At 37.5% G+C, this 16,488-nt stretch overlaps 2 protein-coding genes and 1 long non-coding RNA gene across 11 annotated transcripts in view; 2 read left to right on the forward strand and 1 right to left on the reverse strand.

Moving 5' to 3' along the window:
- LOC114657229 (uncharacterized) overlaps positions 1-16,488 on the forward strand; it is a 454,729-nt gene that overhangs the window by 234,378 nt on the left and 203,863 nt on the right. For 2 of the 9 annotated variants that reach the window (XM_051931641.1, XM_051931642.1), the window contains one exon: positions 7,237-7,344. The exons of 1 other annotated variant lie outside the window; for it this stretch is intronic. In XM_051931641.1, coding sequence (XP_051787601.1) covers positions 7,237-7,344 — 108 coding nt within the window. Of the gene's footprint in view, positions 1-6,668; positions 7,912-16,488 lie in introns of those variants that run through there. 6 more of the 9 variants (XM_051931633.1, XM_051931638.1, XM_051931637.1 and 3 more) reach the window with 5 other exon arrangements.
- The window catches only part of LOC127529118 (uncharacterized), a 430,004-nt gene that overhangs the window by 210,063 nt on the left and 203,453 nt on the right, over positions 1-16,488 (reverse strand). Inside the window, exon 2 of the long non-coding RNA XR_007935801.1 lies at positions 7,714-7,905. This is a non-coding gene — a long non-coding RNA (uncharacterized LOC127529118). The remainder of the gene's footprint in view (positions 1-7,713; positions 7,906-16,488) is intronic.
- Positions 1-16,488, forward strand: part of LOC127529112 (uncharacterized) — a 740,943-nt gene that overhangs the window by 98,673 nt on the left and 625,782 nt on the right. The window contains exon 3 of the mRNA XM_051931632.1: positions 3,469-4,647. Coding sequence (XP_051787592.1) covers positions 3,469-4,647 — 1,179 coding nt within the window. The remainder of the gene's footprint in view (positions 1-3,468; positions 4,648-16,488) is intronic.

Raw genomic sequence — 16,488 nt, forward strand, 5'->3', positions numbered from 1 at the left:
TGTCACTTCTTATGGATGTGTGTGTGTGTGTGTGGGGGGGGGGGGGGGGGGTTGAGGATTGTTGTCGCGCGAGCGTCTTCTTTCTTTTTGTGTTCCTGTGTCTTGTTGAATCCCCCTCTTTGTGTGTGTCCCGTCCCTTGCTTGTAGGGTCTGTGGGGTGGTTTTGTGTTCTTTTTTTTGTGTTCCATGGGCTTGTTGAATCCCCCTCTTGGTGTGTGTCCCGTCCGGTGCCTGTAGGGGGGGGGGGGTGCCTTGCTGTTGTGCGTGGGCCTTTTTTTTTTTTTTTTTTTGTTTTTTTTTGGGTCTAGTTTCGTGTGCAATGTGTTTCGTGCTTTGCTTGCATTTGAATACTTTTTTATGTGCCGTTTCCTTTTTTCGGTGCTCTTTGCGCCTCATTTCTCAATTTTTCCTGTGCTCACTCCTTTTTTCTGTGGTCTTGTCCGCCTCTCGCGGCCCCTCATCCGCCTCTCTCGCCCTCTTCTATCCGCCTTTCTCGGCTCCTCAGCCGACCCTCGCGGACTGTTTTTGCGCCTGCGCAGTACGTCTTTTTGCAGCTACGGCCCATTGCCGGATGTGCCTGCGTCCATCATCCGGTTTAGCATTCTCGGTTAGTAATATGGATTAGGTTCTTTCTCACATTCCTGACCAGGGTCCTTCTTGCCTGGCTATGCAGTTTGGCCAGACAGCCAACTCTATTAAGTTCTTCCATTTCACAATAATTGAGAAAACTGTTCTCCTGAGAGCACTCAAAGCTTTAGAAATAGTTTTATCCTTATCCTGATCTTTGCTTCAGCACAACTTGACTGTGGAGGCCTACTGTGACTTTTTTGAACTTAATGGCTTGGTTTTTGTCCAGCCATGCAGCATGAATTGTGAGACCTCAGCCAGATGTGTACCCTTGTAAATGATGTACAATAAATTCTATTTATCAAAGGTAGACTTCAATCAGGTTCTACACATGCCTCAAGGAAAAACAAAGCAACCAGGATATTCCTGACCACAATATGGAGTACTTAAATAAATGGGAAATTTTTGTTTTTGGTTTTTAATAAATTCACTGAACTTTCAAAAAACACAGTTTCAGTTTGCTATTATGGGTTATTGTGTGTAGATTGATGGGCAAACATTGCAAATTTATCCATGTATAGTTAAACCAACAACAATATAAAGTGTGCAGAAAGCAAAGGGAACTTTTAACTTGAGAACTTTCTGAATCCATTACATATATCACAAAGCAAATTACCATTTTTACTCATGTACCACGCGCCCTGGTGTAAGACGCGCACCCTAATTTTTACAAAGAAAATTGCGAAAATGCTTGCTACTATCCATGCTGAATGATGACGCCAAACTGATTCAAAAACAAGAGCGAGAGAGAGAGAGAGAGAGAGAGAGAGAGAGAGAGAGAGAGAGAGAGAGAGAGAGAGAGAGAGAGAGAGAGAAAGAGAGAGCCCAAGCAAAAGAAGTAAACATTACAGAAAAAAATTTCCTTGTGTATGACGCGCACCTGATTTTCTAATGCTAATTTTCGGGAAAAAAATGTGCGCATGGTACACGCGTAAATACGGTATGTAATGTTTGTATGCTTCAAAATAATTTTGAATCATAAATTGTAGATTCTTACTTGATTTTTGATCAAGTAAATGTTCAAGTATATCAAGACATTTTAACACAATTCCACTTTTCTCCTTTTTTAGTGAAATTTTCATTTGAAAACAATTAATTGACTGAGATCTGTCATTCAAGTTCAATAACCAACCATGGGGAATCAACCATCAGAATACAATGGATGTAACTGTTATTTCTGTGGTACTGAACTTTCTCCTTGCACATCATTTGATAACTTTAGAAAGGACTGGATTGAGGGATATTATGTCTACATTTACAATGGTGGCCAATATTATAGAGAAGTTGGGGCAGACAATCAATACAAGTGTCCTGACTGCTTCTATCAGCCAATAAGAGAACGACTTGAAAGAGAAGAAAGGGAAAAAAAGGAACGTGAGGAGGAAGAAAGAAGGAAAAGGGAGGAAGAAGAAAGGAGGAGAAGAGAAGAAGCAGAAAGACAAAGAAGAGAGGAAGAGGAAAGACGAAGAAAAGCATGGGAAGAACAAAGGAGAAGACAGCAAGAAGAGGAGAGACAGAGAAAAGAGGCAGCAGAAAGAAAAAGAAAAGCAGAAGAGGAAAGGAGAAAAAGGGAGGAAGAAGAAAGAAGAAGACTTGCTGAAGAAGAAAGAAAAAAAAGAGAAGAAGCAGACAGGAAAAGAAGGGAAGAAGAGGCAAGACAAAAGAGAGAAGCTGAAGAAAGGGAAAAACGAGAGCTTCAAGAGAGGCTGGATCAGACGTTTAAGAATGCTAAGGCCAAATCAGAACAGGAAGAAGACATAATCCGTGAGAAGATGGAGCAGAAAACCACAACAGACATTGTAGTCAGTCAGTTTGATGAGTTTGAGACCATCAAAATTCACATTGAAAATCGTGAAAATGATAATGAAAACCTCATGGATGTTTTATGTGCCAAAAGTGGAATACCACTTTCTAACATGACACTAACTGCACTCAACACAAAGCAAGTGGAGAGCCTTTCCAAATCTCTGGAAACGCTGCTTTTCCAAGACTGGCCTTCAAATCCCCCAGGCAGACTTGTTCTTGTCCATACACAGGTGCTACTCACAGAACTTGTGCTCATGTCTCTTAAAATGGAGGACTGTAGTTTGCAAGAGGGCATCACCAACCAAGCCCAGTATCTGGTAGAGACAAGGAATAATGCTGGAGAAAATATAACTGAAATGTTTCATTTCACACAGGCTTTGCTGAAAGTACATAAAAGAATACTGGAAAGCACATATCAATGTAATGTTGTAAAGATCACTAAGCAGATAACAAAGACAGAGAATCTTCCGGCAGAGGAAGTCTTTCTCTTAAAATTTTTAGAAATTCTACAGAAGTGTCTGAGAGAAGTCAGTGAGCCAAAATATGGGCAAGTGATCACAAGTGTGGAGAAAAAGTGCTTTGAGGTTCTGCTAAGTGCAGCAACTCGAGCCTATAATGAGGAAGCATATTCTGAACTGACCTGCAGACTTCTGAGGATTGTCCAATCTGGCCTATGGCAGCCCAAAGAAGCTATGGATTTTATGTATGACTTAGTAAAGAGCTGCAGTGATCCTGTCCTCCTCACGAAGGTGCTACATCTGATTGAAATATACCGTGTCCCTCCAACCTGGCAGGATGAAGATGGTAACAAGATCACTGACCACCTTGGAACAGAAATTCTGTATCAAGAATTTGAAAAGGATTTGAAAAAAGAACCAGAAAAATCACTTGATGTTGTTCTGGAAGAAATTAAAAAGACTGGAAGCATTGACATTCAAACTCTAGACAAGGTGCACTGCATTGTTTCAGGCGTCCATAAAAGAATTACTGCACTCTCAGTGAGTGAACGTGACATACTTGAAAATATACCAAAAGGTTCCCTGAGTAACAATAAAAATGCTGAAGACCTTGAAAAGAGTTTATTCACTTTGTGCAAAGGAGTGTTTAAAGTGACTAACTATTACCCAAGGGTGACTCAAATGGTCACATGGTGCCTGCTAGCCTTGTCAAAATACAGTAAGTTACTTGAGGTTGGCACTGGAGAAGGGAAGTCTTGCATCATAGCAATGTTTGCGGCCATGCGAGTACTGATGGGACAACAAGTGGATGTTGTTTCCAGTTCTTCTGTACTCTGTGAACGAGATGCAGAAGACTGGAGCCCCTTTTATGAGCTTTTTAGCATCACAGTGGATACAAACACTAACAAAACCAAAGATGAAGAGAGAGCCATCTGTTACAAAGCTGACATTGTCTATGGGACAGCAGAGACTTTTGCAGCTGATTATCTGCGCCAGACCTTTGAGTTAAAGCAAGTACGACCCAATCGTCAGTTTCACTGTATCATTGTGGATGAAGTGGATTCTTTGCTGCTGGATCGAGGAGTGCAGCTCACTTACTTGTCAAGTGATATGATAAGCCTTCAGCATCTTAACACAATCCTAGCCATGATCTGGAGTGTGGTAAATCAGCATGGTTTGGTTGCTACAGAGAACAAAGTATTTATTCGCGGCCCTCCTGTACCTTTTTACAAAGGCATATTTGATTGTCTAAGTGGAGATAACCTGGGCCTAGAAGAACCAATTGATATTTTGGAAATTGCAGAGGAGAATGGCCTTGTTCCATCTGGATTTTCAAAGGAAATTGGAGCCAGTGACAAAGATAAAATTAATGAGAAGTTAAAAACTATCAATCAGAATTCCATGCGGAAATTTTTCAGTGTCCTTGAAGATTACATTCCATATCACTTTTCAACATATATTCAAGATGCAAATGGAATACTTCAGCTGACTGCTGATGACAGCACTCCTGGACTTCCTTTTCTGGTGCTAGACAATGGACTTTGCTGTTTGCTTTGTGATTCAGATGAACAGCTCTGGGAGCCAGTTTGCAGTTATGTATTGGAACATCTCCAGTTCACACCTTGTACCAACAACAATGAGAAACATAGCATCCCAGGCTTTTTAAAAAACCTTGTAGAAACAAAAATTCAGAAGTGGGTAGAAAATGCATTTTTAGCAATTAAGCTGCAGCCAGACAGGGAATATGTTGTCAAAGGTGACTGCATCCTGCCAGTGGACTATAAATCTACTGGGATTATTGAACTAAACAAAAAATGGGGAGATGGCCTGCAGCAGTTTCTGGAAATGAAGCATCAGACAAAGATCAGTACCATGTCCACAATCACTAATTTTATCTCCAATGTCTCTTACTTCAATAAGTATCAAGGCCAAATTTTTGGCACCACTGGAACTCTGGGCACTGATGCAGATATTGAGTTTCTGTCCAAACTCTACCCAAACCTTATCACTTGCCGTATCCCAACATTTAACAGAAGAAAGTTATTTGAAGTTCAAGGAGAGATGACAAACACTTCTGAGGATTGGAGAAGAAAAATATGTGCTACAGTTCAGGAACAGATCTCTCCCAGTTCAACTGGAAAAGGCAGAGCTGCTCTAGTGATCTGCGAGAGCATCAACAGAGCCATTGAAATTGAAAAGGCACTGAAACCTTTTGTGCGTGGCCAGCTGAAACTCTATATCCGCAGTGATAATGACAATGCAAAAATTTTAGATGCTGTGTTGGCACCTGGAGATGTGATTGTCGCCACTAATTTGGCTGGCAGAGGAACGGACATCAAAGTGTCTGGGGATGTCAATAACAGTGGAGGACTCTTTGTGGTTCTCACCTTCCTTTCCCAGAATGCAAGAGTGGAACTTCAGGCTTTTGGCCGCACAGCTCGAAAAGGAAAGCCTGGCTCAGCTCAGCTGATTGTATGTACTAACCATATGCCGGAATACCTTGACGAGGTCAACACTCTAGCAGCAGTGAAAAGGATCAGAGATCAAGTAGCAAAATCACGTGTGCTACACTACTTAGATGATGATATTCCAGAGATCTTCTTAAGAGAAGAGCTATTTTCACAGTATTGCAAGATCTTACTTTCTGTGTACAATGAGATTGAAGATGTGGAGGATGAGAAGGCAACTGTAGCTGTTCTAAATGAGTACTGGGGAATATGGCTGCAACTCAAGTCTAAGCCAATACTGGAATTGAAGAGAGATGAGCTGTTGGCTTCCTTGGCTTCCGATATTGCTAAGGCCAAGCAACTGTGCAAAACAGAAGAATCTCCATGTTCTAGCATCTATCAGTACATCCGGTTTGGCAACAAAGAACTTTTTGATGAAAAATTTGAACTCAGCTCCCGGTTGTTCGAAAAAAGCATGGCTCTTGATCCCTCTTGGGCTTCTATTGCTTTTTATAGCCATGCCTATTGCACAATAAAGCTGTCAAAAGACAATTACTTAAACAAAGCAATGGAAGATTTGGAAAAAGCACAAGAATCTCTGGCCAATTTCAAAGAGCAATGTGTGGTGACCCTGCAGTTAGTTAAACTTGCTAGTAAATCTAAAGAGAGTGAAGAAACCACCAGATTTCAGAATCACATAATGACAAAATGTCAAATACTTGATTTCTTTAATAAAAACATCGAGAAAGCCATTAAGAAGTTGAAAGAGATCAAGGATAAGGGAAGGGATGCAATTGTGGAAGAAACCTCAGTTTTTGCACTGGTCCCAGATGCAGAGTCTGAAGTTCATAAAGAACTCTATGAGTTTTACAAACTGGGCCTGGTCAACATCTATACTGTTAAGGAGAAACCCAGGTTTTGTTGGGAGGGTTTGCTTGTCTTCCTCCTGGGAATTTTACAGCTTATTGCAGGAATTATTCTTACTGCTATAACCTGTGGTACATTAGCCAACATTGGTATGGCATTGATTAGTGAGGGAATATCAGACTGCATCAGTGGTGCCGAAGCCATGATAACTGGAGAATTCAGTTGGGCCTCATGGGCCATTGAGAAAGCAATCTCTGTTGGCCTTGCCTTGGTCAGCTTTGGAATTGGCAAGGTTATTGCCAAAGGTGCTAAAGCAACAATGAAGGCAATTAAAGCCATTGGTAAGAAATTGAAATCTTTGCCAAAAGTACTCAGCAAACAGGTCAAGAAAGGGCTTAAGCAGGCTCTAAAGGATAACATAAAGAATGTTCTTAAATATGCCGGCAAAGAGATTGCAATTGAGGTCATTGGTAAAACAGAGGATATAATTTTGAATAAAATTGTGGAAGAAATTAAAAATAAGGCCAAGGAAGCAGCAGTTGAATCAGTGCAGAAGAATATGAAACAGGAGCCCTTAAATCCTCTGGCAGATACTGTGGTGCTGTCCCATCTAAAGGATGGCATGCAAGTGAATGTCCTGTTGTCAGATACCATTAGTACAGAGAAGGTGAAGAACATCTTTAAGGAAGTTGCCGATACAGTGCTGGAATCGGATAAAGAGGGTCTGGAGTGGCAGGAAAAACTGCATTCTTCACTGCTTAAGGTCCTTGGTAATGCTTCTGAAGAGGCTAAAGGAAAACTTAAAATTGCTCTGGGTATCATCCAAGCAACTTATATGACTGCTTTGGCTACAGATGCCATCGCTTCGGTTATCACTATGTCTAATCAATTTAATGGAAAATACTGTAAGGATCTTGAGAAAATGATTCAGGAGAACAATATGGCAGAAAAAGCACAGAAAATAGTGTTAACCGCAAATGAATCCAAACTTTTAGATGGTTTTAAAGGGGAGCTGGCAGTTGAAGTTGCAGGTTCACTAGTGGATGTGCTTACTTTGATTTTCCAGCAGAAGTTCTCCAACCATCTTGTGAAATTTGCTCAAAATAAAGTTAACGGTAAAATTAATAAATACCTTGAAGGTAAGATAAAAGTGGATGCTGATACTTTTATAAAGTCTAAAGAAGTTTCCATTAGAAATGTTGTAGACTACAAGAAAGATCTCACACCCACTGCAGTAAAGATGCAGAAGGCAGTAAAAGCATATGCTGCTGATATTAAAAATACCAAAAGACCAGCCACTGTGGTGGATATTCGTGTGTTAGCTGAGGTCACAGGAAAGAGGATTGTTGTTCTGGCTGATAATAAAGGTGACATGAGGAAGATCCAAGCATTGAACCCCAAAACAAAAACCATCACTGGTACCATAAGTGTGGTTTACCGACCCAAGAGTGAGCAGTACCCCAATGGTCATTATGATGTGTGCATTAAAGGGAAAGTTGTAACTGCACCTGGTGAAGGAAAGGTCTATACAGCTGTGGCCCGATGGCTTGAACCTGATGTGTCAGAAAGCAAGGTAACTGAAAAAGCCACAGAGCTAAAAGCACTGAGCTCCAAAACTTTAACGGAGAATGCGTCTCAGTGGAGTTTAGTTATTCAGCGTAAGAAGTGGGTCGATGAATTCAGAGGGTTAAGCATTAAACCTTAAAGTACTGAGGCATTAGCTTAAATAGTTTTTTCTGGTCATAACTATATCAGTTTAAGGTACAGTATATATACAGTACATAATCAGTAATCTAATTCTTAGCTCTTTCACTAGCATTATTCAAATAGTAATTATAAATACTAATTATATAGTTAGATAAATGTCCATCCATCCATCCATTTTCCAACCCACTGAATCCGAACACAGGGTCACGGGGGTCTGCTGGAGCCAATCCCAGCCATCACAGGGCACAAGGCAGGAACCAATCCCGGGCAGGGTGCCAACCCACCGCAGGACCTAGATAAATGTATTTGTGGTTTCTCATTTATTACAGTGTTTCTCATACAGGGCAAAGAAATTGGAAATAACAATTCCAAATAATGATGGAGCATATTTCTAAGTGTTTTATGATAGAAATAGTCAATTTCTGAAACTGTATTCCTAATTACTTTACTTTCTCTTAGATTCAATGACTAAAATTTATTTTGTGAAATAGACTACAATTAATTTTCTTTAACTGCAAACCTTCTACTAAAGTCTTTTTTCTTATGTATTCTGTATTTGGAAGTATAAAAACTTAGAAAATTAACAAAACTTTAAAACATATCTCTCTCACATGCTTCTGCAAAGATATCCATGGTGTTTCTTTGTATTGTATGTTGTTCAGTAGATTCTCTTCATTTGTTAAAATCAAATTAGGTATTGGCAATAAATGAAATAAATGATGATTGAAAAGACACTAAAAATAATTTTTCTGTTCATTTTTCTGAAATTCCTTATTAGCATTAGATCACTTGAATGTTGACTGCTGAGGTTCATGTGGTCTGTAACTGTAGAGTGCTATGTATCTCAAGTATCAGATCAATGATTTTATTCAACAAAGAAAAATGAAAATAATTTAAACAAAGCCTTCCCAATCTAATTGTTTGTCTCTAATGCCAAATAAATAAATAAATAAATAAAGGATAAATTAATTTCCAAATTTCCAAATAGGATTTAAAGTTTAATGTGAATTTAAAACACTTCACATACTGGAAGACAACATGTCAAGCTGGAGGTGACCTTTAATCAGGTTTGCCACTCATGTTCTGATCTTCTCTTTCTAAATTTCTATATTTTTACATTTGTCTTTCTGACTTAGATTTTTGTTTTTCCTTTTTGCTTTATTAGGTAGTGAATCCTACTTTTTTATTACCATATACAGTATTTTTGTATATATATATATAATATATATGTAAATATATACTATATTTGTACTATATATTTGTCTTTTCCCCCTTTTTTTTGCGATGAAGTTAATGTACAATTTACTGAGCACTGCTAGATTTTAGAATCGTCATTGGAAAAATCCAGATGCAGTTGTTTTAGACCAGGAATTTACCACAAACTGAATTATTTCTATGTTTTAAACTTGTAGTTCTTAAGGAAAGCCCAAAAAAATCAATGCTAAGAAAGTTGAAGTGAGTGACTCTGGTCTTTAATATCTTCATTGAATGCATTTATGTAACAAACTAAAAGTCATTATAACAAAAAGTTTATTTCAGTTTATTTCAAAGTTTATTTCAAAGGCTTTTAATTTTTCTAATTTTCTTGCATTATTGTTGTCTTTCATAAACACTAACCTTTTGGTATCTTTTTTGGATTTCTGCTGAGCACCTCATTCTGTCAGGTTAGGCTCTGGTGGATAAGGGATATTAAATAATAGATAAGGAAAAGGATGGATGAATGGAAAATATTGCTAGAAAATTAAATACATTTCTGGTGGACTTCAAGTTGTAGGAATCCTAATTAAAATTTTTAAAAATTTTAATAATCAAGATGTATGCAATGCGTTGTTTAAAAAGGTACACAGTCAAGTTGCTCGTGCAATTTTTTTAATATTTGGTTATTGGCAAAATACTGCAAATCCGTTTATCTTCATGAATGTATGAATTAATTAATGAATTGTATGCATTTGAATAATCTAAATAAATACCATCAAATACATACATGTTCAAGTGCATTCTTTTGCTTACTATTGAAGAGAGGTAATAGAATAGATTTGAAAACAGCATTCCTCCTGTGCTTCTCCTCAGTATCTTTACATGACTCAACCTTTCTTGCCCTACATGTATCCTCAGTATTCTTTCCTTAGTATCTATGTGTGTCTCAACCTCTCTTGCCCAGCACTTCCCCTCTTGATCACATTCCTGTAAAGCCCGCTTCTCAGATTCTGTCATTTTAAGGCACCTTGTTCATCTCCTTTTCACCTTTTGATTACACCAATGTACTCAAATTACTCACTGTGAAAACATCATTAGTATTCTTGTGAATACTTCTCATCATTGAATGCGATTCAGGTTGCACTTCGTTATTATTTGCCAACTCAACATCTCTCTGTATGTTATTCACCATGTTGTCATTGAAATGCCCCATTTTAACTACTTTTTTAAACAGTAAAGAAAATTTTCACAATTGGCAGGTAAACTTTGCCACCCTAAGGTATTTTGCCATCGTCCCTACCACTGAGCAATCAAAGCCAAACTGATCAATCTGATTACTTGGATGGACCATACACAAACATGCAGACACAGACAGTAGTGTTTTATAGTATAGATGAATAGGTACTTTAGTTTTATATAATGTAACTTAAAATGTTCAGTGCTAACCTTCATGAAGACAACTTTCCAAAAGAATTTAACAGTTTACATCAAAATACTATATTTACATTTTGAGCAATACACAGAAGCAGCTAGATGTCTAAATAAAATGATAGGTCACATCATAAAAAATAAAATTGAAAATTAAACAAAGGAAAAGCTGTTTGAAGCCTAAAAGATGTTATTGGCTGTTTCTCTGGGCAAAACATACTACAAAAGAGAGGGAAAGTACAACAAAATGCATCCCAGTGTACAGTGCATGTCCTGCTATGACCAGGCAAAGAAACTAAACTTTTTTAGTCCTGGACAGAGAAGGCTATTTGTGGAACCAATCCTTGTTCTTTTAAATTCCCAAAGGTATAAATAAAGATGATGCATTATTTTTAATGATAAATTACACTTTCCTGGAAAAAAATAAAGAAACAGATTAATAAAATGTACCCATGTCATAACAGTCAGATGTATTTAAGGACTTAGATAACTAATTTGTAAGATAGAACATTAAAAAAATAATATTTCTTTATCAAAGAGTTAACATTTTGTTTATTAGATATTTTAGTAAACTCATAGTAAAAAAAAAACCTTCATAATAGAAATTAATCACGTGCACTACCAAACTACATTAAATAAATATGTTTTGTAACATTTCACTTTTATAATTTAGATAGATAGATAGATAGATAGATAGATAGATAGATAGATAGATAGATAGATAGATAGATAGATAGATAGATAGATAGATAGATAGATAGATAGATAGATAGATAGATAGATAGATAGATTACTGAGCCCAAATAGAATTGTATTTCATAAACAACAATATCAAACTCAAGTGATTAAAAAATGGCATCAAAGATGTGATATTGTCAGCTGTGGAGGGTCTGTGACCAATTGTTTCTCAAATTTCTTAGCATCAAATTTTTAAAAGAAGTACCTGAATGAGAGTTATAATCACTGTTTATGTATCAAGATAACATTGCCGTGTGTTTTGCAAATCTGTTTTGGTGACTACTGTGTAACTGTTTAAATATGTATGACTGACTGAATGAAATAATAAACTATACAGTGGTGTAACAGAGTGTTTCAGAATATGTCTTGCAAAACCTGTAAGACCTAACATCTGTCAGGCAACTCTGTACCAAGAAGCTATGCAGGTAATCATACCACAGCCACAAACAACACAAGATCAATAATGAGACTGACTTTAAAATAAGCTCTTTGTCTGGGCTTTCCAGCCTTTGTTGCATCTTCCAATTTATTTTCAGAATACTGAGAAAATATCTCCAGAGCTGCATTGTTGATGACAGGTGGAAATTGTTCCCAATCCGTAACACAAATAGACAAAGAGGTCTTGTTGAGACAGATGTCTAGGTTTCCAACAATGCTAGTGGTATCCTAGGAGGGCATTATTTAACATCTCATACCAGTGTGGCACAAAAACACAGTCATCCTGAGCCTTGCTGCAGCTATGAGTTGTACATTTTACTTTGTCTCTCCAGTTCCATTTCCTTGTTTATTCTCCCATTTTTGCTTTTTTTTTTTACTTTGTACCTTTTGTAGACATGCATGTCAGTGGCACAATGAAAATCTTTGTCTAAAAGTTTTGAAAATTAAATAATATAATATATAACACTAGCCGACACTCGCCGTAGCATACGGCGGTGTAAGAATAGGAACGGAAAATGGTGAGAAAGGAATTCAGAAATTAAAAAGAAATAAATACTTCTTGAAAGACGCAGTGTGCATGTAGAATTTCTGGCCAAGCAGGATTACATGTGAAAGTGATAAATAAATCAGGCTTTCCAAATTTACGTACTATGGCCATGGCATCCTGATAGTTTTGTTGGATGTATCTTGGACTTCCTGGAAATGTGGACGGTAATATGATCATTTTGCCTACACGTACGTTATTTTCAACGTTTGCTTGCATTGCGTCTGAAAATCCTTTGTATTGTTCCACGCGCAGATCTTGTTGATGTAATCTGAGATAGTTGAGACGTGCGCCCTCTGTTTAAACATACGTATCTACGACGTACTGTTGAAATAGTTTGCCTCTGGAGTGCAAAATACTAAACGTATTCCTCATTGCTAATCTGTACATGTAAAATTGGCATTGAGTAAGCCTTATTCGCTTGGTGGTTCTTTAATCGGGAACATGTTGTAAATCTTTGTGCCAGCCAATGTCTCCATAAGGGAATAAAAGTGGGTAAACCATAGGATCGCAATTCATATTGAGCGTGGAAATCTGTTTGCAGGAGTTGCCTATGGGATAGATGCAAATGTCCATTTCGGAAGGCTGTTCGCCATTTTCTCCGATAAAAATCGCTGCAACATCGCTGTGACATGTCGGGGCATTGTATCGTCGTAAATCCTGCCTAGGGTTTTCCTTGAAAACCATTCGTACAGATGCTGTTGGATTGGACTGAGCGATTTCATGCACGTGTTTGTATGATTTAGCGAAGGGGTTGATGGTTCGGAGCATGGATCTGGCTGGAGAAGTACTTTTTCGCTGCATGCAGAGTTTGCTTTATTTTGTAAGTGTACTTCAGTAGCTTGCGCTGTGTCAAAAACATACAACTGTCCATATTCTGGAGAGGTAGAAGTGTTACATATAGTGGAGAGATTTGGTGATAAATTTGCCCATGTATTTTAAAACTGTATGGTCCGTGGCCAGGAGGTTGAATTATCTGTGCACCCATGGAAGCAAACGCTAGAGAAGAGTTGTATTCTCGAATGTGTTCATGATAATTTTTAGCTTCTGATGTTTGCTGTGTAAGAAGCTGTTGTATAGACACAAGTGGCTAAAGCTACTTTACCATTGTGGCAGCACCTCGAGTACTTGTTGGATGTATTATGCTCAGCAGGCCAGTATAGTGCATGACATGGAAGACGACGAATAGGAATCGAGAAATGCCATGTCGGCTGTGTGTGGGCGGGACAGATTTTGAAGTGGAAGCAGGACGAACCAGAAGAGAAATAAATATGAGATAAAAAAAAATAAGTTATATATATAATTATATATATAAGCATGCATAAGCTCTACAAGTGACATCAATATAAACTTATAGCTCTAACTTGCAAGAAGACATTTATCAGAAACCACTTTACAAACCTATTTTGAGGTGAACAGGATCACAGAGAAGCTGGAGCCTACTCCGAAAAGCAACGAGCACAAGGTCCCTGTACAGAGTACCACTGTATCGCAGGGTGAACAAATACACAAACCTGCAGCAGAGGCATCACCAATCACCTAGTGTGCAGGTCTTTGAACTGTGGGAGGAAACCAGTGCACTCAGAGGAAACCTACATAGGTAATAGGTGAACATGCAAACTCCATTGAGGATGCACCTGGGACGCAAATGGTGGTCTCTTTGTTGTGATGCAGCAGTGCTGCCTCTGCAACACCAATCACCAATAACTATAAACTTTAGAAAAATAGAAAACTTCTTTCAGAGATGGTGGAGTCTCACATAAATGCAATTTGTCTTTGTGAAAACACTATGAACTTGTACTCTAGTAATATGTGTGCAATCTCAAGATATTTGCTGCCAGACATGTTCTAGCAGTATAATCTTGGCTTTGTTAATTATGATGTCAGTCTTCATCATTACAATCCTAAAGAGACAGAAAAGAAACTGTACTTGGAGAGTGCATATCCTCTGCAGTATTGAAGAAACAGGGAAGGGCAATTGCTGGGTAATTCTTGTAATGAGATTTTCAGGTGGTGAAAATATAGTCATGGGCACAATTGGGTCTTTTAGTGTGTCATCATATGGAAAATATGCAACCCTGTGCTCCTCCATAGTGATGTGAGTGAAAGGCATAAATTAAATTGTTTTTAATGGTGTGTAGGCACGTCATTTATAAAATGTTGCATGGATTTGATCATGAAAATATGAGCAGGCCAAAAAACATGAAAATGGATACGCTAAAAAAGTCAGATTCATAAAACCTGGCAAATGCACATTTGTACAAAATGTACATTTATAAATCACAATCATCTTGCAATTGCGCATTTCTGAATGTGTCTTGATGCTAATCAACCCCATACATATGCAATCACAATGCTGCAAAAGTTCATTGGTAAGTAGAACTGTCTTCCTTATGACACGTTATAATGGTCTGCAAATGAGCACACAAGATCATGTGCAACATAATAACGCCTCCTCTATACATTCTGAAGCTCCAGAAAAGGAGTAAGGTACCAGCATCTGAATGGGTAGCCACAATCACTTGGCACACGTAATGATATGATTGTGGATACAATGAATAGTACAGGACATATGAAAAACTGAGGCTTCAGCCAGTTACCTTACCAACAAATCAGCCACCGTGTATAGTACCGTCACATCTGTCAAAACTAGTTAGCCTCAAAATAAATAAATCACAGCCAGTTCCCTGAGAAGTGACAACACATAGGCTATATAAAGTGGCCCTTTTAAAAGGAAACTAAAATAGAGTCTGTACATCATATTCTTTTGAGGTTTAATATGTTTATCATATCAATGCATATTGTAATGACAACTTGGTGATATGAATTATTATATGCATGAGTCACAATTTAGTTGGTCTCGCTGCATTTCCCTGCTTGATCAAGGGTGTCATTATTTCCCAGTTTCTCTGAATTATTGTATATGCATGGGTCAGAGTTGCCATAAGCATACACTAGCTTTTCCATGCAAGTTTTTTTTATAAATTTTGATGTTTGTGAACCTCTTCTGCCTTTTTTGTGAGTACACCAGCTTTATAAATGAGGCCCCAGCAATTATGTGCATTATGCAGCTTCAGAAAAAAAAGAAAAATAGTGATTCTTGTATTCCAACCTTAAACAAAATCTTTAAAACCTCCAAAAAATACCTTGCAGCATCATGCAATATTCATTTATGTAATTTACACTTAAAAAACAAATTGCAAAAAATATGTTGGCTTAAAAATAATATTTTCATTACATATACTACCTATACTAGCTGTCTAAGATTTGTAGAGCAGCATTTATTGTAATGTATGTAGTAATAAAATGCAATACTACACATTGTGTCTATGTGTCTGTCTATTGGGTTTAAAGGGGCAACAGCGACCCCTAGCGTCTTACACTATCTATCAACTTAGTTTTGCTGTCATAAAAATAATTCTGAATCACAGTCAGCATTTTTCATTAAATTAGAAGATTTTTTGTTTAGAGTGAACATATTTGGTAAGTTTGAAGGTATTGTTTCATGCTTGAATACATTGCACATTTTTATAAAATTGGTAAATACAGCTTCACTTAAAGAGAAGTGTTTGCGGTAAAACGTTCAACTTAAAAAAAGAGCAGAAAATGAGTTACAAAAATATTAGAACTGTGAAGCAAAAATAAATCAGACACCAATATTTCCAGTATTCTCTTTGGAGGTATTTAAAAAACATGGATACCTTTACACTATTCTTACTCAGGCTTGAGAATCGTTATCTATACTGCTTGGCCATCTTGCATAAACATATGAACTTGAAGCAGTATTGTAGTGCTGCAGTATGGAGATCCCCCATCATTGTAGCTCCAGTTGAACATGCTTCTTAACTAGAAGTATCCTCAGTTAACTTTAAGTGTTTTCCTTTTATAACAACATATGCCTTATAATTTTAATGACAAAAGTGCAATTTGCTTTCCTTTGGTTAATTTCTTCAAGTAAATAATGTATGGAACCCTCATGTACCCTTTGTAAAAAAAAGAGTTTAAAAAGTCAAGGTTTAGAATGGCAAAATCACACATACCTATGCATGTACCAAATGTAAAGCATCCTCGTTTTCTATGTCAACTTTTGTAAAAAGCATTTGCCAAATATATAATGATAATGAAACAGTTTAACTGCTTGTACTGGGCTGGAGTTGGGAGGCTCGATTTTATTTTTACAAAGAATTTGACTGAAAATCAGCTTAAAGCTCCAAACCAGTAACAGTAACAT

This window comes from Erpetoichthys calabaricus, chromosome 9 (assembly GCF_900747795.2).
Source record: "Erpetoichthys calabaricus chromosome 9, fErpCal1.3, whole genome shotgun sequence".
Classification (NCBI taxonomy): domain Eukaryota; kingdom Metazoa; phylum Chordata; class Cladistia; order Polypteriformes; family Polypteridae; genus Erpetoichthys; species Erpetoichthys calabaricus.